Genomic DNA, 27,331 nt, shown 5'->3' with positions numbered 1-27,331 from the left:
AGGAGGGAAGGAGAGAGGGAGGGAGAGAAGGAAGGAGGGAGGGAGGGAGGGAAGGAAGGAAGAGAGGGAGGGAAGGAAGGAAGGAAGGGAGGTAGGGAGGGAGGGAGAAAGGAAGGGAGGGAGGAACAGAGGAAGGAAGGAGGGAAGGAGGGAGCTAGGTGCAGTGGCACATATCTGTAATCCCAGTGACTTGGGCAGGAGTCAAGCAGGAGGATCAAAAATCCAAGGACAATTTAGTGGGGCCCCAGCAATTTATTGAGTCCCTGTCTAAAAATAAAAAGGGCTAGGGATGTGGCTTGGTGGTAAAGCACCTCTGGGTTTAATTCCTTCTACCAAAATAAAATATAAAACAGTTTTCTAGGAATATGAAGGCAACATTGTATAATGGACTGACAGAAGTCTTTGGAATCAAATAGTATGTAGATCAAAATATAGACTCAATGCCCAAGTTCTTGGGAAATAAAATGACATAATAATAAATAAAATGACAATAATTATGGACTTTAAAGTTGCACTGCTTTTTTTTTTTTTTTTTTTTTTGTTAAACCCTTTTTATTTTTTTTATTTTGGGACAGGGCCTCACTTAGTTGCTTAGGGTCTTGATGAATTGCTGAGGCTGGCTTTGAACTTCTAATCCTCATGTCTCAGCCTCCTGAGGTGCTGGAATTACACCTGACCACACTTCTCATAGTTTAATCTCAGTGTCACCATAAATTATGTAATAATGGGTAAGTTATGTTCACTGGTGCCCACCTCCAAGGGTTGCTGTGAGACTTAGGTAATACATGAAAAACATTAGAAAATATAGTTGTCAGCCAATCTTCACTATTTGGTGATATTACTTAACTTTTTTTGAGCCTTGGCCCTTTTTGTCTATTCAGATGAGGATAATGATATTTATTTTATAAAATAAATCTTGATGGAAAAATTAAGTGAAGAAAATTAAATGAAGAAAAATCTGTCTAGTAGTTTGTGGCATATAAGAAGTAATTAATATTCCTTCATTATTTTAGTTTCCAATTACTTGTAATTCTGTGTGATCAAGAACATAGAAATTTTTTTAACTTTTTTTTTAGAAGTAGTTGGACACAATATTTTTATTTTATTTTATTTATTTTTATGTGGTGCTGAGGACCGAACCCAGGGCCTCGCATGTGCTAGATGAGCGCTTTACTGCTGAGCCACAATCCCATCCCCAAGAACATTGAAATTTTCAAAGCAATTACATTCACTCACTGAACTCTGTTGTCTGCCCTCACTGCTGGTGATCTTAACAGTTCAGTTTAAGAAAAATGACATCTATGTTACCTAATCTTATGAACATTTCTCCTTTGAATACTATTTTATGTGTAGTATTGTTGACCATCATGAAATCCTGATTTATATGACAATATCTTATGTCATAGGATTATTGTTCTTCATTTGTACCACTCTTCAGTTTCTTTCCCTAAAATTTCTTCCTTTTTTGGGGGGGGTGGCGGTTACTGGGGATTGAACTCAGGGGCACTCAACCACTGAGCCACATCCCCAGCCCTATTTTATATTTTATTTAGAGACAAGGTTTCACTGAGTTGCTTAGTACCTTGCTTTTGCTTGAAGCTCAAATTGAACTCGTAATCTTCCTGACTTAACCTCCTGAGCCACTGGGATTACAGGTGTATGCCACTGAGCCCGGCAAATTTCTTCCTTTATGATTTTTTTTTTGTGGTGTTCTCCTGTATGTCCTTGTCTCGTCTTACTCTGTACATTTTCCTGAAACAATCTCATCTATTTTCATTGTTGTAACTATTACTTGTGCATTGATGATGCCCAGCTCAGACTTCTCTGATGAATTCTAGGTCCATAAGACTAGCAATTTCCTATATCTTGCCATATGGCTGTCCATCCTACAGGCTAAGCACAATCAATACTAAACTTATTTTTTCTCATGAGATTGTCCTTCCTCATGATATTCTTTATACTAATTTGTAACGTTGACTTACTAAGTGTGCTGAGCCAGTACCCAAGAATCATACCAACATGTTTTACAAAAACTGCAAATTTCCTGGTCTAATGACCAAAATAGATACCAAGTCAGAGGTGCTGCCTTTAGTGGTTAAAGTACTTATGTCTCAATAACAAATAGGTTCTTTTCTTGGCTCTATTACTAATTTTACATTTTCATCTAGAGTAGTCACTTAACCATATAATTAGATAGTTTATCATCTGTACTAGAAAAAGAAAATGTATCATGATGAAATAGTAAAGTCAATGAGATTCTTAAATGAAAGATGCTTTGTAAATGCACAATATTAGAAGCATATTTTGTTCCAGTTATTGAAAGCATAATATCTGTGAAAGCACCTGGTCATCAGAATAAAAAGCATCAAAGTATGTGATCACTTGCCAGACAGCAGTAGTGTTAATAAATAAAAGCAAAGCAAACCAGGCAAATCTGTCATACGTTTTCTCTTTCTCTCTCTCTCTCTCTCTCTCTCTCTCTCTCTCTCTCTCACACACACACACACACACACACATTTCTCAAGTAGAAGCTCTAATGGGGAAAAATAAAAAACAATAGATTCATGCCAATTTCATTACTGCTTTGTTCTTCCTTAAAAGATCTAAGAAATAAAGTCTGTGTCAAGGACTTATTTTTCCTTTTTCACTTCCTCCCCAAAAGATTAAGGCTTTCAAAGGGTTTCAGGCTGCTGTGTCATCAAGCTATTCTGGGTGTTATATCCTTAGAGTGGGGGAAGGGATACAATGCTTCGTGTTGGTCATGTCTCCTGTATTTTCATAAGGATGTGTAATGGAATATGAATTATTGTTTTTTAATCATTTAGGGCATTTGAAAAGCTATAGCATCATGATGGTATTTTTTTAAGTTGTAGATGGACACAATATCTTTATTTTTATTTGTTTTTATGTGGTGCTGAGGAATGAACCTAGTACCTCACACGTGCAAAGAAAGCACTCTACCACTGAGCCACAACCCCAGCCCATGATGGTATTCTTAATCAAGGATCTTATTTTCCTTGACAGCCTGTATCTGGACTACCTTTTAGTCCTTCCATGAAGCAAGGCATATTTTATAATCTCTATTCTACTACTGGAAATGTAGAGACACTCAGACCCTGAGATAGCTGAATTAGGAGAAGTCAAAGAATTCCCTGCTTTTCCATCACCAAGAAGAAACTGTTCATAACAAATTAGCCCAATTTTAAAAATAACAAAAATAATGAAAAAGATCTGTGTTTTTTTCTGAGTATGTAAATTATATAAATTCTTATTTGTTGAACATTTGGCAAATACCAGAAAGAAGAGTAAATGTCACCCATAATCTTAACACCAAGTAATAACAACTTTAATATTTTGTTAGATTGTCTTGAACTTTTTCCCATGTATTTATATTCTTTCTAAAAAATGGTAGTATCATTGTTTATCACTCTACAACTTATGTTCATATCTTCAATTTTTTGAATATACCATTACTTAATGTGGTTAAAAACATTAGAAAGTATAAAAAATATAGTGAAGAATCTTGTTCCTTTCTGATCCCATAGTTAACTATTATTTACTAGTTTCTTTCCAGAGAATTTCTACATCATCTTTCTTATATAAACCACACCTATAATACATCATACCGAATTTCCAGTTTCACTTTCTTTGTACTGAATCAGTAACTTAAAGATCTTATAATATGAATATAAAAATCTCTATTTTTCTGGTTTTTTTAAACTTCTAAAAATTGTCTTGCCTCTACCTAATTTGACTTCAAGTCTTTTATGACTTATCTTTATTGAAAAGGTTTTTCAGAGCATACTATTTAGTATTCATAAATATATCAGGATTTTTTTGTTTTTGTTTTTGTTTTGTTTATACTGGGGATTTAATCCAGGCTCAAGTTTACCACTGAGCTACATACCTAGCACTTTTTAGTTTTTATTTTGACATAGAGTCTCACTGAGTTGCTTAGTGTCTCACTAAATTGCTGAAGCTGGCCACGAACTTGCAATTCTCCTGTCTCAGCCTCACTAGCTACTGGGATTACAGGCGTACACCAGCACATCTGGTTATACCAGTTATTTTCTCAGTGTGAATAATCATAATTTTAAATGTGAAATTATAACAAGTACGATTGACAAAAAATAGATTTGGGAACATAAAATAACATTCTTGGTAAGCTGCACCTTTATTGGTTGTAATAAAAGTGCATGGTTATTCTAGGGAATCATCTATACCTAACTGGAGAAAGTGCTTCTTTCCCAGAATAAGAAGAATTGGGAAGCCATCACTTTTTCATCAAATATACAGCTTTGTCTTTAATGTATATATAATATTACACATATGTATATAACCTAATTTATGTAATCAGTACTCTTCAGACAAATGTTCAAGCTGTTTATGTATTTTTATCTTTTATAAAATGAACATTCATACTGTTTTTTATTTTATAAAGAGAAAATTTTTTGAGGGTTGGTTTTTTTGTTTGTTTGTTTTTGTTTTGGAATGCTGATGATCAAACCCAGAATTTTCAGTATATTAAGCAAGTGTTCTACCACTTAACTACATCCCTAGCCCTGTAAAGAAATTTAAAATTTGTAATACTCTCTGTTCCTATTGGTTGATAATATCATTTTTGTCCTTCATTCTGATGTGATTTATTTTTATTAATTTGTATATGTTGAACCATCCTTACATTTCCCAGGATAAATCCAACTTGATCATGGTATATAATCTTTTCTCTCTCTCTTTGTTTTGGCAGTACTAGAGATTGGACCTAAGGGCACTCTACTGAGCAATATCTCCTGCCCTTTATATTTTTTATTTTGAGACAGGGTCTTGCTAAGTTGCTGAGACTAACCTCAAACTTGCAATCCTCCTGCTTCAGCTTTCCCAGTTGCTGGGATTACAGGTGTGCACCACTCTGTCAGTGATAATGAAATACAGTCTTTTTGATATGCTGTTGGAATTGATTTGTTAGTATTTTGTTGAGAATTTTTGTATTTACATCCATTGGGGATACTAATCAGTATGTTTTTTTCTTTTTACTGTTATATCTTTGTCTGGTTTTGATATTAGGGTAATGCTGACCTCATAGAATGAGACTTAAAGAGTTCCCTCCCTTCAAATTCTCTGGAAGGAAACTAATAAATGAATAAACAAATAGTTTGAGAAGAATTGGTATTCAGTTTATTTTATTATTTATTTATGTTTGTTTGTTTTTGGCAGTACCAGAGCTAACCACTGAGCTATATCCCCAGCCCTTTAAATTTTTTTTTTTTTTAAATTTTGAGAAAGGATCTTACTATGTCCAGATTTCCCTTGATATTGCAGTTCTCCTCCCTTCCATGTCATTGGGATTATAGCTGTGCACCACTACACCTGGTAATATTAGTTTTTTAAAATTTTGATGAAATTCGTCAGTGAAGCCATTTGGTCCTGGGCTTTTCTTTTTGGTGCACTTTTTATTACTGACTTAACATCATTACTTGTTATTAGTCTGTTTAGGTTTTTTAAAAAATATTTTTAGTTATATATGGACATAATATCTTTATTTTGTTTATTTATTTTCATGTGATGCTGAGGATCAAACCCAGTATCTCACATGTGTGAGGCGAGCTCTCTACCACTGAGCCACAACCCCAGCCCTCTGTTTAGGTTTTGCATCTTCATAGTTCATTGGTTAGGTTATGTGTGCTCAGAAATTTATGTGTTCTAAGTTTTCTAATTTGGTGGTATATAATAATTCATAATGGTTCTTACTATCGACTTTTGAGATGCTTTTGGATTATATATTAGGTTCTAATATATTTTAAGGTCTCTTTCTAGGCTGTTTATTCTGTTCCATTAACTGGTTTGTCTCTTGATACTTGTGCTAGTTCTTTATTTTCAAAATTATTTAAATTTCAATTTTAACTTCTGCTGGATAGTCTGGTGAAGGATTCTAAAAAATCAATTAGGTTTTCATGATGTAAGCATTTTGTTATCGTGTTTGGGCCTTTTCCTGTCTAAGACCATTTTATGTAGGACTGAGCATTTCTTTCACTCTAAATACAGCCATTTCCTGAACTGGGTAGCATGAGAAAAGCAAGTGTTTCCTTAGTTGACTTTGTTTGTAGTAAGTACTGAAGGTGTTTATCTCTGGCTTTTAATAGTTCTTCACCAGCTTTAAGAATTACTATTTAGGAAACTGAATGGTAGAAAGAAGTAGAAAAGAGATTACTTCCACTGTATGCTGTGTATATCATATGCATGTACACCTGTTCAGAAGAATGATTAAAGAAGTTTTAAACAATCTTTAAAAGGGTGAAGATGTGTATATATTCCTTTTATTGCTGCTGAGAACTTTTGTTGAGGAAAGGGAAGATTATGCTCTTTTTTTCTGTCTTTGAAAGTCAATAGTAAAACTAGATATGGTCCAGAATGGTAGTGATTTGCTCACTTTGTGTGTTCCTTTATCAGGTTTGTTGCCGCCAAACTGATTACTGGCAATTTGTGAAAGACATCCGGTGGCTTAGTCCCCACTCAGCCCTTCATGTAGAGAAGGTAAGCGTGAAAGAAGAACTGGTATTCTAAGGTGCAGCTGCAAGTCTTCACTGTTTGATATTCAGTTGGAAGAGAATTCTCGCCTAGAATGGAGTGTATCCAGTTTCCTGATAACTGAGGAAAGGAAGTTATTCCTGTAGAACTGGCATTTACTTTAAAAATAAGTAAATAAATAAATAAACCTGCAGGGCATGGTGGCATATACCTGTAATCCCAGCAATTTGGGATGTTGAAGCAGGAGGATTGCAAGTTTGAGGCCATCCTCAGCAATTTAGGGAGGCCCTAACAATTTAGTGAGACCCTGTCTCAAAATAAAAAGGGTTAGGGGTGTGGCTCAACAGTTAAGTGCTCTTGGGTTCAAACCCCAGTACCAAAAATTAAAAAATAAACCTTACAGACCTATTGATCCAGGTCACTTTCTCTCCTCTGGGGAAGGTGTAAAGATCTGTGAATGTGGGACCATAAATAAGCTCTTCAAAATCAAGGGAAAATGGCAAGAGTTTTTCTAAAATAACAGGGGAAGTGGGACTTTTATGCTAATTATTTAAGAAGAAAAAGTACCAGTTAGAAAGGAATGTGAGATTTCTGTAGGCCAATATCAAATGGAACCAAGTATGATGTCCCTAACAGCTTTGGCTACTGTTATAGTACTTCTCTCTCCTGTTCTCAGCTTAATATGGTACCCCTGATTTCTAATCAGGGAAACTCAAAAGTTAGGTGATAATGGCTGAAGTTACACACCTGGTTCCAAAACAATCACTGCCAAGTTTATGTATATATTCATTTCACTCTATATTATGGAAATTTTCAAATATATATAAAATTAGAAAAACAAAACAAACTCCAAACTATCCATCACCCCACTTCAGCATTTGTCAATGTACTGCCAATCTTGTTCTGTGCATACCCCCTAATGCTAGATTCATTGCTAAGATAATGTTAGGAAAAGTAGCTTCTTTCTAGATAATCAGGAAACCAAATCACAGTGCCTCAATTCTATAGAAAAGCCTGTTATTTCCTTTTTTCTCGTCACTACTATTTTTCCCACTAAGCCTTCCTCTAACTTCTTTTCTAAATTATGTTGCTATTGTTATTTTCTCTTAAAAGATGCCTGAAATTGCCATTCATATATTTTGTCAGACTAATCCTGGGCTACAAGATTTTATTCTTAAAAACATTCAAGATCAAGGTTCCAAGCAGAACTTTGCATCTAAAGCCAAAAAGAAGTGCTCAGATGGCTTCTCTTCAGTGGCATTTTTCCAAGATGCCTCCCACCCCCCAAGATTTTTGTCACATTCTTTTTTGAAGGCCACCTAAAATAGAGGACTCTGAGAAAAGCCAAGAGGTCAAGTTTTTCCTTCCTCTGAGTATCCCAGAACAGAGCCAGATGTGGATTGGCATAGTGGTGGACACTTATAGTCCCAGTTAGTCAGGAGGTGGAGGCTAAGGTATGAGGATCGTAAGTTGGTAGCCAGCCTGGGCAACTTATTGAGACCCTATCTCCAGATAAAATTTTTTAAAAGGCTCAGGGGTGGGAGTGGGTGCAGCTCAGAGGAAGAGTGCTTGCCTTGCAAGGCCCTGTGCTCAATTCCGAGTACTTTAGGAAAAAAAAGAGCCAATGTAGCAGCTTTGTCTCTCCTGGAGTTGCCTCTCCTAGAATTGCATATCAGGTCTTAACTGCTTAGTTCCTCACTAGTGGTACAATTCATCAAGGAAACTATTAATCCCTTACATCATTCTCTAACTCTAGTATCCTCTAGATGCTAGCTAGAGAAAAATACTTCTGATTGCCTCCCTTTACCTATCTCAGTGAGTTCTTGGGTCATTAGGCCTCAATCCTGCTGTATCTAACAGGATGTATACTTTGACTCTTGCCTCTTTGTCTCACAGTTCATCAACTTACATGAGAATGGCCAGAATAATGCCGATGGTGTGAGTGAGCATGCTGTTGCAGAGTTGTGGCTACAGCACAGCTTACAGTGCCACTGCCTCTCAGCCCAGCTTCGACCTCTGCTTGGGGATAGACAGTATATTAGAAAATTCTACACAGGTGGGTAGAGATCACTTAGGGTTGCTGTATGTACTTCCTTATTCTCTTCTACTATTCCTCTATAAGGTCTCTCTAATTCCAGAGCCTCATATTTTTCACTTGATGCCAAGAGATTCTTACTTAGAAACATATCCTGTCTTCCTTTTCACCTCCCTTGAAAAACAATAAAACCTTATGCTAAGTATTCCACTATACCCATACACACAAACCAGTAATGGTGTAACCAAAATGTACATAAAAACCATTTATCGAGAGTTTCTGTTGGGCCAGGCACTGTGATACTGTCCTCATCACAATAATCCCTAAGAGTCAGGCATTAGTACTCCTATTTTCCCATCAGAGAAACAGAGTTCAAGGAGGTTAGGTGATTTGGCCAAAGTCACCCAGAGCCAGAATTTAGTCTGTCTTTTTTTTTTTTTTTTTTTTGAAGCCTCTTATCTTGAGCTCTTTGCTTACTGGACATGGCTTAGCTTCTCCTATACTTTACTTGTCCCTAATTCCCTTTCTCCCTTCAGTGGAATGTTTCTCCTCAATTCTTTTTACTTTCTTTCTCTTCTCTCTCTCCCAGGGCCATTCAAGGAGGCTAAAGCTCTCCCTGCTGGATTTCATCTCTGTGATAACTTTTCTCTTCCCAGATACTGCTTTCCTGCTAAGCGATGCCCACGTCACAGCCATGCTTCAATGCCTGGAAGCTGTGGAACAGAACAACCCCCGCCTCCTGGCTCAGATTGATGCATCTATGGTAAAGAGGGCAAGGAATTATCCATGTCTGTGCTGGGCCCCAGACCTCATCATGATTTAATTCACAGTAGCAAATGACTTCTTCACAGAGGCAGTTGTGAATGGAAAGACTTTCATTTTTATTTTAATTTTTTTGTGTGTGATGCCGGGGATCAAACCCAGGACCTCTTACATGCTAAGCAAGTGCTCTACCACTAAGCTTTACCTCTTAGTTCCTAAGACTTCCATTTCTAAAAATATTTAAAAAACAAAGAGGTACCATTAAGTTTCTTTGTTTATATTGTGCTAGGGATCAAACCTAGGGCCTTACATGGTAGGCAAGGGTTCTACCACTGAATTAGATACTTATTGAAGCCCCCATTAAATACTTATTGAAGCCAGAAACATGAGAGGCTGAGAAAAGAGGATCCCAAGTTTGAGGCCAGCCTCAGTAACTTAGCAAGACCCTGTCTTAAAACAAAAAATAAAAAGGGCTGGGGATATGTCTCAGTAGTTAAGTACCCTATACCAAAAACAAACAAACAAACGAAAAATTTATTGAAGTGAAAAATCTAAGCTTAGGTCTTATTTGCTGTGGGGGAAGTAGGAGTGGGGTAGGGAAGTGTAGGTGTTTTTTAAGTCCTTATGGCCCTTGGTCTGAGTAAATACCTCCTTAATGCAGGTTTGATGAAGAGCTGGGGAGAAGAAGGTTAGTTCTGAATTCGGAGTTGGTTTACAGTGTCATACCTAGTATGGGTTTAATGGTACATGGGACTTTTTTTTTCCTTGGGTATAAAGAAAATTTTATTACCTATAATAAGCTTACCCCATCTACTTAGACCACCTAGAAGGATTCCATTGCAGAAGCTGTGGTGTACAGCAGGACTTCACAGTTTCAGTTTATGCTGTATTAGAAGGTAGCTGTGCTATGTTTATAGGATCTGGCTCTAGTCCAGGCTTGCTGCCAAAGGCCAGCTTTTATCAGCATTTCTGAAGTATTGACTGCCTCTCCTGTAAGGGCCTCTATCCTTGACTCTGACAAATGTTTTGTTTTGTTTTAGTTTGCCAGAAAGCACGAGAGCCCACTGCTGGTAACAAAGAGCCAGAGCCTGACAGCTCTGCCTGGTTCTACATGTACCCCTCCAACCAGCTATGCTCAGCATTCCTACTTTGGGTCCTCCTCTGGTCTCCACCAATCTGTGCCCAACCACAGTTCAGGTATGGATGCAGGAAGGGGTGGTGGTTCCATGTATCTCCAGGCCTGGAAAGTAGAGGACTTTGTAAGTAAGTGCTCACAGACTGGGAATTGAGACTTGAGTTGGTATAGGTTGTCAAACTTCATATATATTTAAAAAGTTATATAGCAGCAAATATAACATAATTAAAGTAATAGAGGGGGGCTGGGGATATAGCTCAGTTGGTAGAGTGCTTGCCTAGCCTGCACAAGGCTGTGGATTCAATCCTCAGCACCACATACACAAAAAAAAAAGTAATAGAGGAAAGAGATATTTTTAGATTATTTTTTCCCTCACATTTTTATGGGTATATTATAGTGTTTTTTTGATTATTTTGAGTTTCTAATCTACAGTGAAAGAAGGCATTTAATAATTGCTAACATTTTTTGAGTGCCTACAACATGCTGATCTCTATTATAATCTGTTTATATGTAGTATCTCATTTGATTCTTAAAACAGTCCTGTGAGGGAGGTGGTGTTATTATTATTGCTCATTTTGCAGATGAGGAGTACATAACAACAGGACATAAAGCCTCTATCTCGAGAGCCCAGATCTTGACCTAGCTGCTTCTAAATAATTTTTCACTTTAATTGACTTACCTTTTCTGAAGTAACATCTGTCCTCAGCACCCAGTAATGATAGAGAATTGGTCTTAAGTTGTGGAGAAGCCTTTCATGCATACTGTAGACCTCTAGATTACTCTTTTTTTAAAAATCTTTATTTTTTTCTTTTTTAGATTTAGTAGAAAATTTTATACAAGTTTTTTATGTGTTATGGCTTATAGGTAATAGATACTCTTTTTAATTTTTATTTTTATTGTTAGCTTACCTTCCTTTCCCTTATTCTTTATTTTTTATATTTTAGAAAGAAGATCTACTTCCTTTTCCCTCTCCAGCATTCCCCAGAAACCTCAAGAAAGCAGAGGACACCTCTCACTAGCAGAGGATCAAACCATCCAAGCTCCCGAGCTTTCAGACTCTGCAGTAGCCAGGGATTCTGCATTGACCCCAAATGAGATGAGCTCCAGCGCTCTGACCAGCCCTATAGAGGCATCCTGGGTTAGCAGCCAGAATGATTCGCCAAGCGATGCCAGTGAGGGACCTGAGTACCTGGCCATTGGCAACCTGGACCCCCATGGCCGGACTGCCAGCTGTCAGAGTCACAGCAGCAATGCTGAAAGTAGCAGTTCCAATTTGTTCTCCTCTGATAGCTCCCAGAAGCCAGATTCTGCTTCTTCTTCTTTAGGGGACCAAGAGGGTGGGGGGCAGAGTCAGCTGTCCAATGTCCTTCGAAGATCTAGCTTCTCAGAGGGGCAGACTGTCACTATCTCCAGTGGGACAAAGAAGAGCCATATTCGTTCCCATTCAGATACCAACATTGCCTCCAGAGGAGCCCCAGGTAATGGTGCACACCAACCACTAGTTAGCAAGATGACCCCTTGACTTTAGAGTGGAAGGGAACATTTGTTCTTATGGCTTTCCAAGCACCAGAAAGAGGTTATGTTTCTGATGACATGAGATTCTGCTTTATAGTGAAAGAGAGAACTTTGGAATGTAATACTGATAATCAAGAAATGTCTTGAATATATTTATGTTTATTCCTTTATATATTGCTAAATACTAAATACTTTCCTGGATATATTAGTTCCTTGGTATCAGAGGATAGTGTGACTCATCACATTTCAAGTTTTAAATGATCTCTTGAACTAAGGGAATATATTAAAGAGCTTTAAAAATAATCCCATTAAATTCCTCCCCTTCCTGTGATTCCTTGGAACTTTGGTCAGGATATAATACCAATATGAGAGAAGCAGAGTGATATTAGGGTTTCCTAATTAAAACTAGGAATATAAGTATAGGACCTGGTAACCAAGTTGGTGGGGCTGAGGGACAGGTAAAGAGACCCTGGCCCCTGGGAATGCTATTCCCTTAACACTAGGTGAGCAGAGAGCAGCCTAGACCTGGGGAAGGTGGGTTTCATTGCTTTTGCCATCTCCCTGCCATCATCCTTCCTGGGTTGTTGGTATCTGGCAGACTTTGTTTGGATTTCACTTATAGCAGAATCTCCATAACAGCAAGGCCGTTCTGGGTCAGAAAACTCCAGAAATAAAATATAAAAAAAATTTTTTTAAATTAAGGATAAAAAGGATTCCCTTAGCAACTGGAGCTGCCATTGCTTCTCTGTAATTTTTAGAAAGAAAAGAACCTAAGGGCCGCATCTGAAACTTTCCAAATGGCAAATTTTATCTCTGTTTTTTCCTCAAGAATTTGACTTATTGGAACTTTTAAAGAAAAAATCTCCAAATCAAAGCCTGTCTTCCCATGAGCTTTCTTAGATGTGAAGAGTGTGCTTGGGTTAGATCCTCATGTCACATCTTATACTTTAGGCCTGGTGTCTACTGTATTCCAGGTCATTGGCCTTTGAGCATGTAAAACTTCCCTGCCCCCATTCTTGAATCCACATGGATTCCAGAAACCATGGTAACCTGCATGGGAAAAGGGAGCCTGTGAAAACCTTGCAGAAGGGTCCGAGGGAGTATGGGTCATGTGTAGCTTCTTGTACAAGTCATCCTTCCTTTAGCACTGGGGTTCCCTTTTGGAGTTATGTCCCCACCTCTGCCAGGTAAAAGACATAGTTTTTTTATTTGTTTGTTTTTGGTTTTTTCCTCTCTTTCTCTAATCTTGTTTGCTCTGTCTGGACTCTTCTCTATACTTGTCTGTTTACCTACAGGAGGCCCCAGGAATATCACCATTATAGTTGAAGATCCCATTGCAGGTTTGGGAGCCAGTCCTCTACCTTCTCTCCCTTCTGCTCCTTTGTGATCCCCTTGTTTAGTTGAAAACGTCTTTTTACAGTCTGGTGTCAAATCAAGTCTGGCTAGTCTGGTCCTGTTATGATGTTAGGACCTGTCTGTAAAATGACAGTGATACTTAATGTGATATATGTTCTTCTCACAACTTCTATATGCCTCCTTCAGTTTCCCATCAGCTTCTGGGAGGCAGAATCAAGACTTAGTGATTAATTTTTGCCCAAAGGTAAAACAAAGACCTACTATTTATCTAAGGCCTCTTGATGAATCAGTGACAGAATGTTTCTTTTAACTGAATACTTACTGTGGATTATTTTATTTTCCTTGACTTAACACCAGAATGTTTTTTATCCCCTTTCTGTGGTTTTGGATACACTTGCATGTTCTTTGCCTGTCCAGAGTCCCATTTCCTTTTTCTTACATATGTTTTCATAACCCTGTGAGTTCCCATACCCTATTCCAACCATTGCACATTTTTCTAGTGACTTGAATCTGTTTCTTTGGTTTTCATGGTAGTGTCTCCTGTATTCCAGATCATTGGCTTTGAGCATGTAAAACTCAAACATTTGTGTTGTATTCTGGGTACTGTGATTCATGAAAATATTAATGCTGTAGTAATGTGTCTGCAAGACAGTGGTGAGAAAGGACTGAAAACCATGGCCTCCTGGTAATGAGTGAAGCTGCTAGGTATCTAGGTACTCTGAAAAGAGAAAGTTTAAGAGGAAATAAAGTGTGCAGAATCATCATTTAGAAGAGCATATTTGTTCTTAAGAGGATGAGAAATTATAAGAAGACAGATTTTGAGTGAGTGTAAGGAAATGCTAAGAATTAATTGGGTGGGCAGCATTAGGAGGTAGTGTACTCAATGTGCAAAGGCTGAATAGCCATATCTTGTAAAGAAGTAAGGTTTCGGGGCTGGGGATGTGGCTCAAGCGGTAGCGTGCTCGCCTGGCATGCATGCGGCCCGGGTTTGATCCTCAGCACCACATACAAAACAAAGATGTTGTGTCCGCCAATAAATAAATATTAAAAATTCTCTCTCTCTCTCTCTAAAAAAAAAAAAAAGAAGTAAGGTTTCTGTTGTGTTTGGAATCTAAAAATTTCCTTCCAAGACATGGTTTCTTACCAAGGTTTCATGGTGACTGCTAGGTTGTCACCAGTTGGTGGTGAGGAGCAGAGCCCACTACTAGGGCTACCAGAAGTCTCTGAGGCCCAAGGAGAAAGCTGATTTCTCTTACCATGTAGTAGCATTTTTTTTTGCAATAGGAGCAGCAGACAAGTTGGTACCATTTTCCATGGAAATAGGTTAGATGTGTCTCAATCATTCATCTTCCCAGAGCACCCTGCTCATTTCTTAGGCATCCACCTGCTCTTCTACCTGCTTTTCCCTCTGGCACTAGAAATTTTGTGTTTCTTTTTGGAGAATATCAATTTCCCATTTCCTGTAATCCCTGCCTGCTGCTGTTTTTCCACTTCCAGCTCTTACTAGTCTTATTCCAAGGCACCTCCTGCTTTGCCAACCTTATCATGAAACCTCTGTCTTCCTTTTCCAGTCACTGAGCCCTTTGATTTCAAGGCCATTGTCTTTAGCTTCTTCAGCACTGCCTTGATGCTGCTGTTAAGGACATAGCTGTTTTTTTTTTTTTTTTTTTATTCCTTAGTGAATGTAAATTTACCTTCTGATATCTTTTAAAAAATATAGTGTCAATGTATCAGAAAATTTTAATGTGCTTGTGTTTGTTTTACCATCTGAAGACTTTCTCTCTTTCTCTCTCTCTCTCTCTTGTTTTATTTTATTTTTTGGTGCTGGGGATAAAACAAAATCAAAACCCAGGGCCTCACTTATACATGCCAAGAAAATACTCTACCACTGAGCTACAACCTTAACAACCTATAGACTATTTGCTAAATTAGTTTGTGAAGTGGTTAGAAACATTTGGTTGGATGGCAAATAACTAAATTGATTCATTTTGATTTGATACTTTTCACCTTTGTGTTGTCCCATTCTAGATCATGTTTTCTCTCTTCCAACTGATTTCCCATTCCTTTCCTCTACGTGTTCTGTTTTCTTGGGCTGTTAACTATTAATATGCTACCCTTTTCCTTCTTAGGTGGGCTTTGGGAATGGTAGCAGTTAAATGTTGAAACTCCAGATTGGGAATGTATCTGTTGCTTACTTCTGTGTGTGTTTTTACTTCCTGGTGTGGTCACTGACACTAGAATCCTGCAATGATAAGTCGAAATTAAGAGGCCCCTTTCCCTTCTCTGTTCAGAGTAGTGAAGTCAGCACACCCAACTCTCTGTACCTGGAGTATGGTAAGTGAGTACTAGGAAGGCTAGGGATGAAATGGTGTCTTTTCTTTGCTTTCTCCTCCTGCCTGCTAAAGCCTCACCTTTTGTGCTCATCTCAACTCTGTGGAGGGTACGCACTGTGCAGTCTGACCACCCCTTCTTCAACCCCTGTGCTAGAAATCATAGTCACCTGCCATTTCTCTTGGACCCCTCTGACTCTGGGGTCCCACTGTCTCTTATGTTGTAGGTATTATCACGGCACGTCTCTGTTGATCCAGATGGAATGGCTGTCTGAGAGGGTGAGAGGGAATTTGAAAAGAGGCCTTTGAGTATCTGGGTTTAGTTACCAGAAGACAAGTTTCACATGGAAGTCATGTACAGAAGGAAGTTACTTGTGTCCTTTTCTGACTCTCAGCATGGGTTTTTAGATTTTTGTGAGTGTGGAGTAGGAGGGAGAGTATGTCGTCTATAAATTTAGATAGTGTAAGTATTGTCTCTGGACTCTCTCCATGTAGTTCACCATTCTCCAACCAAGAGGCTTAGTAGTGCTCTGGGACTCTTAAGAATCTGAGTAATTCTATTAGAAGATAGATACCTTACCTCTAATTCCTCATTATTTGGGAAGACATGAGAGCACTTTAGTGGTAAAAAATCTTCAGACTTCTTGAAGAAGTCTAAATTTAGCTGTTACATATTTGCTTTTTGAGACAGAACTTTTTATATCTACATTCCATTTTCCCACAGAGGGTGGTCAGTACCTGTGCTCAGGAGAGGGCATGTTCCGAAGACCATCAGAAGGACAGTCCCTCATCAGCTATCTCTCTGAGCAAGACTTTGGTAGCTGCGCAGACCTTGAAAAGGTGAGGAATCAAAGGGTCTGATGAAGAACTCATTCGTTGGAAGATTTGGCCTGAGGATCTGTGATGCCATTTGTTTGAAAGAGATTTTAGGTTTATAGCAGTGTCATGAGTATAGCCTGCAGTAAATATAAAGTCCAGCAATTTCTGTTTCTGAGGAACTCCTCAGGAAGTGTGTGCTTTTCATCGAGTCCAGAATATTAGCAGTTTTATCCTAGAAGCTGTGCTGGGCAGAGAAACATTCAATTTTAGGCACATGATTATTGTTTCTTCTATCCTGGAACCTTAGATAAATTCTATTTCCAGGACTTCTGTATTTCATGCTTAGGCTCAGATACATAATAAATAACAACTATGCAGCATTTTTTAGATAACAAAACACTCATATCTTGAAAACATTGACCTTAATACTTCATGTGTGAGTATATGAACTTGGAAAAGAGCCTGGTTGAAATTTCTGGGCATCTTCTCTTTTTTCCTTTGCTAGGCAAAGAACTTTTCACACTTTATTCCTAGGCTTCTTCAGCTTATTTAACTGCAAAAAAATGAATTACATATAAGCAAAAACTAAAAAGAACTGCAGTGTCCTAGCAGGTTGTGCTTAAAAATATTAGAGAAGCTGGGTGTGGTGGTGCATGCCTGTAATCCCAGAAGCTTGGGAGACTGTGGCAGGAAGATCACAAGTTCAAAGCCAGACTCAGCAGCTCAGCAAGGCCCTAAGCAAATTAGTGAGATCCTGTCTCAGAATAAAAAATGAAAAGGGCCGGGGATGTGGCTCAGTGGTTAAGCACCTCTGGCTTCAATCCCTGGTACCTAAAGAAAAGAAAAAGAAAAAAAATAGTAGAGTGCTAGATTTTATCAAGTCCATAAACAAAACAATTTTAAAAAGCATAAGATAAATAGCAACTTCCTGTAACATCTTCAAGTTTTTTCTTCTTCAGAAGTTGACTCAATTCAACTTGCCTCATTCTTAAAAGCCTCATCAAAATTCTCCAATGATCTGGAACTTTATCACCATCACCATCTTCTCCAGTGGCAAGTGCTTTTCCATCCACAGCTGGGCAGAGCTTCAGCCAGTTTCCTTAAGCTAGTCAGACTGTCTGTACTGTGCTGGTTTAACATATTATATTTCTGTCAGCTGCTTTGTCTTACCATGACCTATAATGGTGAAAATGTTTGTTACCAGAGATGCTTGCACTGAAGGTTTGTCAAGGTGGATAACTGTTCCTTGATTTATAAATACATTCACCCCTTCAGTATCAGAGATATTGTTTAGCCCTATGTTCTTTAAGGAAAATTGAAGTGTTTTGTGTTTTATTATCCGCTGTAGTGGTTCTGTGAACCACCATCTTCTCTCTGAGCAGTTCTTTCCCACCAATACATTCTTGTGTCTAAATTTTGCTGAATTTTTCCTGGTTCATGATAGTTCTTGTTGAAATTTAAATGGGACCGCATGGGGTACTTAATGCTGCATGGGGTCTTGGGCTGACCAGCTGAGATTTTCATTTCATTTTTATGTATAAAATGGAACAGGCATGCATGGTCAAGATAGCAAAGAGAATTTAGAACAGATTTTCTTGTCATCTACTTTCCTTATAGTAGAAGTATGCATTTCCCCTGGGTGTTTTTGATAAGAGGAGTGCATGCCTTGGAAGGTCTGCTTTCCAACATTATAATAAGTGAGGCACTGAATACTTTTAGTTTCTTTTATTTTTTGGTACCAAGGATAGAACCCAGGGGCACTTAACCACTAAGCCACATCCCCAGCCCTTTTTATATTTTTATTTAGAGACAGGATCTCGCCAAGTTGCTTAGAACCTCTCTAAGTTGCTGAAGCTGGCTTTGAACTTGGATGCTCCTGCCTCAGCCTCCCAAGCCACTGGGATTACAGGTGTGTGCCATGTGCCCAGCTTACTTTTAGTTCCTTAACATACAACTTCTTTGGTGCTTGCCTTCCCATAGGAGAATGCACACTTCAGCATTTCAGAGTCCTTGATTGCTGCCATCGAGCTAATGAAGTGCAACATGATGAGCCAATGCCTAGAAGAAGAGGAAGTAGAAGAAGAAGACAGTGATAAAGAAATCCAGGAACTGAAACAGAAGATCCGCCTTCGGCGCCAGCAGATCCGCACCAAGAATCTGCTCCCTATATACCAGGAGACTGAGCAAGGAAGTGAGTGAGGCCTATAAACACATTTTTGTTCCTGCTTCTTCATGGCTTCAAGACAAGTTCTGTGCCTTGAGGGCTTTCGTTTCTGATCTTCCTTTGGGAATTACACCCAAACCAAGGTTTTGTCACTGTCAGAAAGATATTACTTTGTTATATTTTTAAAAAAAAATTTGTAGTTGTAGATGGACAGAATGCCTTTATTTTATTTATTTTTATGTGGTGCCGATGATTGAACCCAATGCCACCTCATGCATGCTAGACAAGCTCTCTGCTGCTGAGCTACACCCCAGACTTTGTTCTGTTTTTGAGAGCTTGTTTGGAGGTTCTAGCAGGGGAGCTCAGCTACTTGTATACCATTGACCAAAGATGCTCCTCCTCTATCAGGGACGATTGTTCTCTTTGAGCAAGAAGCTTTGGGAGGGACACACATGGAGCAGTGAGGAAAGGGACACTTTCTTAGCCAGCCAGATCATCTGAATCAACCCTGGTGATCAATGGGGGTGATAGATGTGGAAGCCAGATTGCCCTCACATCCCCTTTGTTCTATTTTTGTTACCAGACTAAGAATACTTATTCCAGAATTCATCCATTTCCTACATCAGAAATGGCTTCCTTCCAAAATAGATTTCTGATGTAAGGAGAACTAAGACCACTGATTCCAGGTTGACTTCCCAAATACTAGTACCTCCTATTTACATGAAATCTTCTAAGGTTATAAATCAACAAGAGCTAGTTTCCATTTCAACAGCTTCACTTCCAACAAAGGTTTGATATACATTTAAGTCCTACCAGTTACCTTTTACTGTGACATTGTTAGGAGCAGGAGATCTCTTTCTGTTCTATTTATTGTTATTGTTTTTATTATTATTTTTTGATAGGCTTTCGGGTCACCTCCAGTAGCTCCCAATTTAGTTCCCGTGATTCAGCACAGTTCTCTGATTCTGGCTCTGGTGATGAAGTTGATGAATTTGAAATCCAAGGTAAGAAGTGATACTTTGTTACTGGGAGCTTTTGTTATTTGTTTCTTTCAATTTGGAATCATATGCTGTGAAACTCCCTAAGTAGAAGTTCTTCATTAAGGTCCGTTAGGGAATGTTGTAACCCATTAGGGATACTGAAAGGAACAACTTCTTATGTTAGAAACAAAACCCCTTTATGGGTTCACTCCACCAAAACAAACCAAACCTATTTTTAGAAAAAAATTGGGGGGTATACTGGAGATAGAACCCAAGGGTGCTTGATATTGAACTATATCCCCAGCCCTTTTTATTTTTTATTTTGAGAAAGAGTCTCACGAAGTTGCTTAGGGACTTGCTAAGTTGCTGAGGCTGGCCTGGAATCTGGGATCTTCTGCCTCAGCCTCACAAGTCACTGGGATTACAGCATGTGCCAATGTACCTGGAAATACCCTTTATAGGTTAAGCAGAAAAGAAAAGAACCATGAAAGGAAATGTTCCAGTTGGAGTGGGCTGACAGTTGAAGTTACCCTGATGCTTTTTTTGCATTGTAATTCTTCCTTCTAGTTCATATACCTCATGAAATTAGAATCCTATCCTCTTATGCCCCATAACACAACTAAAATTGTTTTGAATTATTCAAAAGGAGCTTTATTATATCCCTCAACCAAAAGGACAAGAAGAATCATTGAGGAGGAAGCAAAAAGGAAAATAAATCAAGTTCACAAAGTGGAGCTTTAATTTCTGACCTCCTAAGTGCTAACTTGTTATAACAGAATCATAGATTCTTATTAGAAGTATCAGCATATAGAAGGAGAGGGGCTCCCGACCAGGAGGTCAGTTGTATTAAATCATATTAATGTTCCATTCCTGCATATCATAGGTTTCTTCAAGTTCTCATCAGTGAGACAAACAAAAATAGTTCCAGTACATAAGTTCTTCCCCATGGGTGAAGCTAAGAGTAAGTTCCAGGTAGAGCTGAATTGTGTCTATAATACTCCATTATGACATTGTAACATGGGGTAAATAGATTTTTTTTATTACATGTTAGAGAACCCATTCATCTGTACAGACCTCCAGATGAAGTAGTCAGGTTTTTTTTTCCACTCAGAAAATCAGACTTAACACACATTTTTTAGGTCTCTAGCCTTCTGTGTTTTTCTTAATGTAGTTGATTTCTACAGGTATTTCTAATAGGTAGTCATTTAAAACTCCATTTTTTGTTTGTGGTTTTCCAGCAATGTTTCTGCATCTGGCACCACCTGGTTTTCCTCCAGTTTACTTCTGACATTGACTACCTAGAGTTAACACAGATCCATGAGTTAAGAGCTCAATTTCATAAGATTGTTCCCACTTAAGATACCAGATGCAAGTGAGGTCACCCACATTCTTCCCTGCTGACTATGAATTCAGGGGTTCCTATGTCCCCTTTCCAGATTTAATAATTCACCAGAATGACTCACAGAACTTAGGAAAGCACTATATTGCCAGATGTGGTGGCACACACCTGTAATCTCAGCAAATAGGGAGGCTGAGGGAGGAGGATTGCAAGTTCAAGGTCAACCTCAGCAATTTAGCAAGGCTATTAGAAACTTAGTGAGACCTTGTTTCAAAATAAAAAAAAAAAAAAAAAAGGGCTGTGAATATGGCCCTGGTTTTAATCCCTAGTACCAAAAAGAAAAAAAAAAGCATTATGTCTATGATTTCAGTTTATTATAAAGAATACAAATAAATAGCCCCATGAAGAAGTCATAAAGCAAGATCCTGAAGAGTTCCTAGTGTAGGAACCTCTGTCTTTATGGAGTCAGGGTACACGACCCTCCTAGCACATGGATATGTTTACCTGCCAGGCACCTCCCCCAAACCTTGTAGTTCCAAGTTTCATTATATGGAAAAGATTAATTAAGTCATTGGCCATTGGTAATTGAACTTAATCTTCTGCCCCTCTGTCTTCCATGGAGGTAAAGGGGGAAGTCAAAGTTCCAACTCACTAATCATATAGTTGGTTCTTCTGGTGGCCAGCCCCATCCTGAAACTATCTGGGTGCCTGCTAAGAGTCAGTTCATTAATACACACTCGGGTATGACTGAACGGGATTCTTTATTAATGATAAAAGACATTTCTGTGACTTAGAAAAATCCAAGGGTTTGAGGATCTCTATACTAGGAACTAGGGATAAACATGGTCTCACTAAGTTGCCCAGGCTGACCTTGAACTTGCAGTCCTCTTTCTTCAACCTCCCAAGTGACTGGGATTAAAGGCTTGTACCACCACACCTGCCATATATTTATTTTTTGTTGTGCCATAATGTTGTGATTGACTTGATCTCCAAAATTAAAAGAAAGTGAGAGGATTCCACCCTTTCAAGAGCAGCAGCAGAATTTCATGAGGGTAATATTAAGGCAAATTCTGAGTTTACTGCTTTATCAGATGTGGAATAGTCCAGTTGGAGGCTAAATATGTTTCCTGAAGCAAAGCAGGAGGATGGGGAAGCTAATTGAGTTGACAAGGAAGTTGCCTAGGGGAAGACATACAGTACATTACTGTTGGAAAACTATTGCTGCAGTTGTGGGCTCCTAGGAGATGTTTAATCAACTTATTCCCTAGTTAGTTCAGAATAAAAATCCTAAAGGAAAAGACCTTAAGGCAGGGTTTCTCATCTTCTATTCAGTGCAATTCTTTGTTGTGAGGAACTGTCTTGTATAGTAAAATATTTAGTATCATTTCTGGCCTCTGCCCACCAGAGGCCAGTAGTACTCCTCTCCCCACTTGAGAGTCAGAAATGTCTCCAGATATTGCCAACATCACCCCTGATTAAGAACATTGTCGAGTTGGGGTTGTGGCTCAGTGGTAGAGCACTTGCCTAGCACACGTGAGGCACTGCGTTAGATCCTCAGCATCTCATAAAAATAAATAAATAAAATAAAGGTATTGTGTCCATCTACAACAAAAAATTAAAAAACAAAAACATTGTCTTATAAGGTCCTTGAGGCTAGATGAGTTTGGGAGGTAGCAGTAACTATCCAAGCTATAATGAGCATCTGCCTATTTGATGTAAGTTCCTAAAAGCTGTTTCATCTTTTGATCTCTGGAACATGTGGTATAGAATTGTCAATCTCATCAGGTTACTTCATGTCAGAAAACTAAAGGGCCCCTTTTATAATCATTATTACACAGATGATAGCGAAGGATCTAACCTGAATCACATGTCAAAGAACGGACTCTCAGTGTCAATGGCCTCCATGTTTTCAGGTAGCCTGTGTTGGAAATGTGGATGTGCTTATACATGCATGTGTGTAAGTGTTTGCGCCAGCTTTTGTATATACTTGGCCATGTGAATCCTGTTAAAGTAATGAGGACTACATGATCTGAAGATCTTATTAGAAAAAACTGGACTTAAGTGATAATAAGAAGCCAGGAACAATTCAGATATTCAGATATTTTTCCTCATATGACTCTATAAACAAACTCAAACTCAAAGTCTTCGTTGGGTTTGTCCTTGTTGATTCTTCCCTGCAGTGATCATTTTAGATTAAATAGTCATGGACTATGGAGGTAATAGATAGCTTAGAAAGAAATGGTTAAAGAATTTTTGTTCAAATATATAGGTAAGCTACTGCCACACATTTAGACAGCAAAAGTAGGACAGAATGCCATGAAACTTAGTCCACTTAGAGTTTGAGATTTGGAGAGCCAACTTTCAGAAAGCTACCTCTTCTGGGTACTTCATATATAATTAGGAATTGCTGCTATAAATAGCCATCTTTAGTAATTGCTTTGTGATTCAAATAAGTAGGTTTTCTGTAGGTGTAGTTAATTGAAAGAAAGTAACAGTATTCTACTTAAAATGGTTTTAAAACACAAATGACAATAACTAAAACACTAAGAAAAGTAGGATGTAGCTCAGTGGTAGAGCATTGCCTAGCAAGGCCCTGGGTTCAATCCCCAGGACCAGACACATACCTTTTAATAATGTTAATATAATGTTTATGACTGTTCATATTGTCAGCCACTAGAATTTGAATAATTATATAAGATTAATTTATATAATTAATTATTATATAAGATTAGGTCAAGATTTAAAGAAATAAAACTAATTAGGTTCATTTTTCTCTAATCCTGCATTGTTGTAATATATTTAAACATTAGTCTTCCATTGCTTCAGATTATCCTGTCACTTTTTAACTGGTTTCTGATGTGTTTACAACCACAATCTTTTGCTGATGTGCTTATTGACTGTTGGCTATTTCATCAGAGCATATTCAATCTGCTTTACTCATAAGGCATTCCTTTATTTGGTTATCCTAATATCCTTCCTTTCCCAATTTTGGGAGCTTTCAAAATTTTATATATATGACAAGTTTTACACCAAGAATATGAAAAAATTTTCAACTAAAAATCTACTTTTTCTTGTGATCCCCATTCTTGGAGTCTGGGGGACAGGGAGTGTGGGGTGAGGTACCTTGCCTCGGACACATTATGGAAGGGGAATGAAAGGAAAGTCAGAAGTCACTCTTAAAAATGACAACTAAAGGACTAGGGATGTAGTCGAAGAGAGCTTGTGTGAGGTGCTGGGTTTGATACCCAGTTTAAAAAAACATGACTTAAGTTACATGTGTAAGACTGGAAGATGCTGCACCACAGGACACAGATCACCAAAGAGGTTTTCCACTTTATTACAAAAGGCTGTGTGTTTATATAGGTCTAAGGAGAGGTCGCAGGGCTGAGGTAGATAACAGGTCGCCCGTTTATTGGCAAGCTCTTCCATATGTCAGTTCCGGAGCCCAAGAAGTTAATTCTAATTGGGGCTAAGGCTTCCCACCAGCAGGGTTTGAATGTTGGCGCGGGCAGGAAACCTTTCGCACCAGTGAAAGAAACAAAGAGGGGAAAGAGGGTCGTTAGACGCCATGTTGGGGTTTTTCTCTGGGGTGCTGCTGCCATTATATGTTTTCCCAACAACATGTTCTTTCTGTACATAGTTTCCCAATTATATAAGTATAATTTACTATTCATTTTTCTCTACTCTAGATTTCTTTATTGCTTTCTGTTCTTTATCATGTGTTTCTGGTCTTTTATCAGGTTTGTTATTGGTTTAAGACTCTTCCTAAAAAGTATTTTACTTCTACTTCTTATGAACAGTCTTTCTAATCATGTCCAGAGGTTTACAGACACATTTCCATATGATCAGCTTAATAATAATTTATACTATGGAAGAGTCTCTTGGGATACCATCATTAGGAAGGTCATCAGGATCCAGAACACTCTTGAAAAAAAGTTTAAAGTACTTAAGCATCATTTTATGAATATCACCTATGATAAATCCTCTAAATATTGTAATAATCTGCCAAGTCTAATTACTTTTCTTAGATTGTGATAAATTAAATAGACCGTGTGGGACAGAACTGTTTAAAGTAAATAAATTTGAAAGTTCCTTATTACTAACAATGAAGTTGGAGATAGACTTTGAGATCACGGTTTATTCATAAAAAGCTTAGTATTCATCATCATCTATATCTTTTTAAAAACAATTTTATTTAGATATAATTTACATATCAAAACTCACCTACTTCAAGTGTACAGCTCATTGATTTTTTTAGTAAATTTACCGAGTTTTGCAACCATTACCATCACCTAGTTTTATAACATTTTTATTGTCCCAATGTTATGGTTTGGATGTGAAGTATCCCCCAAAGCTCTTGTGAGAGACAATGCAAGGAGGCTTAGAGGAGAAAAGATTGGGTTATGAGAACCTTAACCCAGTCAGTGAATTAATTCTCTGATGGAATTAACTGAGTGGTAATTGAGGCAGGTAGGGTGTGGCTGGAGGAGATGGGTAATTGCAGGTGTGCCTTTGAGGTATGTATTTTGTATCTGAGAATAGAGTCACTATCTCTGCCTGCCCCACCCCTTTCTGATCATCATGTGAGCCACTTCTCTCTGCTACACTCTTCTGCCATAAAGTTCCTCAAGCCCTAAGGAATGGAGCTGGTTATCCATGGACTGAGATTGGTTCATAAGGAGTAAAGAGAATTCCAGAGATGACAGAAAGGACAGATGTAGTTGGCGATCACTTTTTCTAAGGCTGGGGTAGAGCACCTAGGGAAGGAACAAATGTGAAAGAGGGCCACATCCCCAGGCCTGAAATCCTGACCTCCTGGCTCACTGAATGGTAGAGAAGCTGAAGAGCTGCTTTGATATAGTATCAAGTAACACTGTGTACTAAGAGGTGCCATGCTACAAGCCTTCTCTGGGAAACAATTTTCTGGAGAGTGTACTGATGGGTAGAGGAAAGTGCCTTGTCTCTGAACTCAAATAATACTGGGAAAGCAGTTCATGGGAAGGTACTAGGCATCTGGCACTCACTTTTAGTTAAGTTCTCCCAGGAGTTGTTGAGAGAAATTGCTTATGAGAGGTACCACCTAGTGGCACTCTGCTGCAAAGATGCACAAGGCATACTTCTTAGCGTCCCTTAGTGCCTTCCACTGAAAAGAACACTGTACCCAGCTGAAAGAGGAGAAATGGTTATGGATCCAGTACTAATGCATTGTGAGCAAAAAGACAGATTTGTGGCTAAAAAATCAGTAAATTGGTAGCTGGCATAATATATAAAGATGAATACTCAGAACTGTATTTTCCAACAAGTTTTAAAATTATATCCAATTCAAGGTAATCAGTTGCTTCTCCTCCTACCCTTTTTAATAATTTGTTTCTTTTTAAGACAATAATAGTGGTTCCTGGGCTGTGATTGTAATTCAGTGGTAGAGCGCTTGCCTAGTATGTGTGAGGCACTGGGTTCAATTCTCAGAACCACATATAAATAAATTAATTAAGTAAAGGTCCATCGACAACTAAAAACAAATACATTTTTAAAAAATAGTGGTTCTCTATTTTGTTTATTTTTATATTTTTTAATATCTTTATTTTTTTTATTTTTATGTGGTGCTGAGAATCGAATGCTAGGCGAACACACTACCACTTGAGCCACATCCCCAGCCCCAATGGTTCTCTATTTTTAAAAAATCATTTCTTTTTTGACTTAGCAGTTACCGAAAACTTACTGATGTTGGATTTTCTTATATGTTGAGTATCATCTACTGGAAGGAAATCAGCATGGAGACCAACATCAAACTGGCCAGTAAATTTTGAAACTGATTCTTCACTAGCCTTACTTATTTCATTTAAAAATTTGCAGATTTTATTAAGGTACCAAGGTTTTAACTAGTTCTTCCTGGATTGTACCAATACTAGTTGTCTGGACACACAGCATATTCTTCTATTTATAACACATAGTGTTGTTTGTTTTTAATATTCTAATTATTTTTCAGTCCATAGTAATAATGGACTTATTCTCTCTAAAACATCAAAAGCACTTGAAATTGGTTCCCTTGGAAAAATATATTTGTTTTTGTATGCAAGATCAATAAAATGTTTCATAATTATGTTCAATTCACTTGGAAGATGAGTTTTCTCAGACTTCTTTCTCAAGTGCTCTCATTTGGGGTACATTTAATCCATCTAGTTGAATGGTTTTCTTTCTCTTTACTCTTTAGTTTTCTGAGACCGTGGTCTACTTCTTTTTTATGTAGTGCTGAGGATTGAACCTAGGATTTCATACATGCTAGGCAAGCACTCTACCACTGAACTACATCCTCAGTCCTGACCCTGGTCTACTTCTGTCCTCATCTTCCACTAGTTTTCTGTCCACATTAA

The 27,331-nt window shown here is 38.1% G+C and overlaps 1 protein-coding gene and 1 pseudogene across 2 annotated transcripts in view; one reads left to right on the top strand and one right to left on the bottom strand.

The window, feature by feature from the left end:
* Positions 1-27,331, top strand: part of Rubcn (rubicon autophagy regulator) — a 53,654-nt gene that overhangs the window by 12,739 nt on the left and 13,584 nt on the right. The window contains exons 3-11 of one of the 2 annotated variants that reach the window (XM_027936023.2): positions 6,448-6,531; positions 8,422-8,581; positions 9,217-9,323; positions 10,363-10,519; positions 11,402-11,935; positions 16,383-16,498; positions 18,458-18,668; positions 19,544-19,645; positions 22,799-22,873. In XM_027936023.2, coding sequence (XP_027791824.1) covers positions 6,448-6,531; positions 8,422-8,581; positions 9,217-9,323; positions 10,363-10,519; positions 11,402-11,935; positions 16,383-16,498; positions 18,458-18,668; positions 19,544-19,645; positions 22,799-22,873 — 1,546 coding nt within the window. Of the gene's footprint in view, positions 1-6,447; positions 6,532-8,421; positions 8,582-9,216; positions 9,324-10,362; positions 10,520-11,401; positions 11,936-16,382; positions 16,499-18,457; positions 18,669-19,543; positions 19,646-22,798; positions 22,874-27,331 lie in introns of those variants that run through there. The other variant, XM_071615231.1, reaches the window with a different exon arrangement.
* LOC114093186 (transcription factor BTF3 pseudogene) lies at positions 17,450-17,969 on the bottom strand (annotated as a pseudogene).

The sequence above is a fragment of the Marmota flaviventris genome, chromosome 8 (assembly GCF_047511675.1).
Source record: "Marmota flaviventris isolate mMarFla1 chromosome 8, mMarFla1.hap1, whole genome shotgun sequence".
In the NCBI taxonomy this organism is placed as follows: Eukaryota; Metazoa; Chordata; class Mammalia; order Rodentia; family Sciuridae; genus Marmota; species Marmota flaviventris.
Note: the sequence above shows the minus strand (reverse complement) of the source record. Positions and strands in the feature narration are given on the sequence as shown.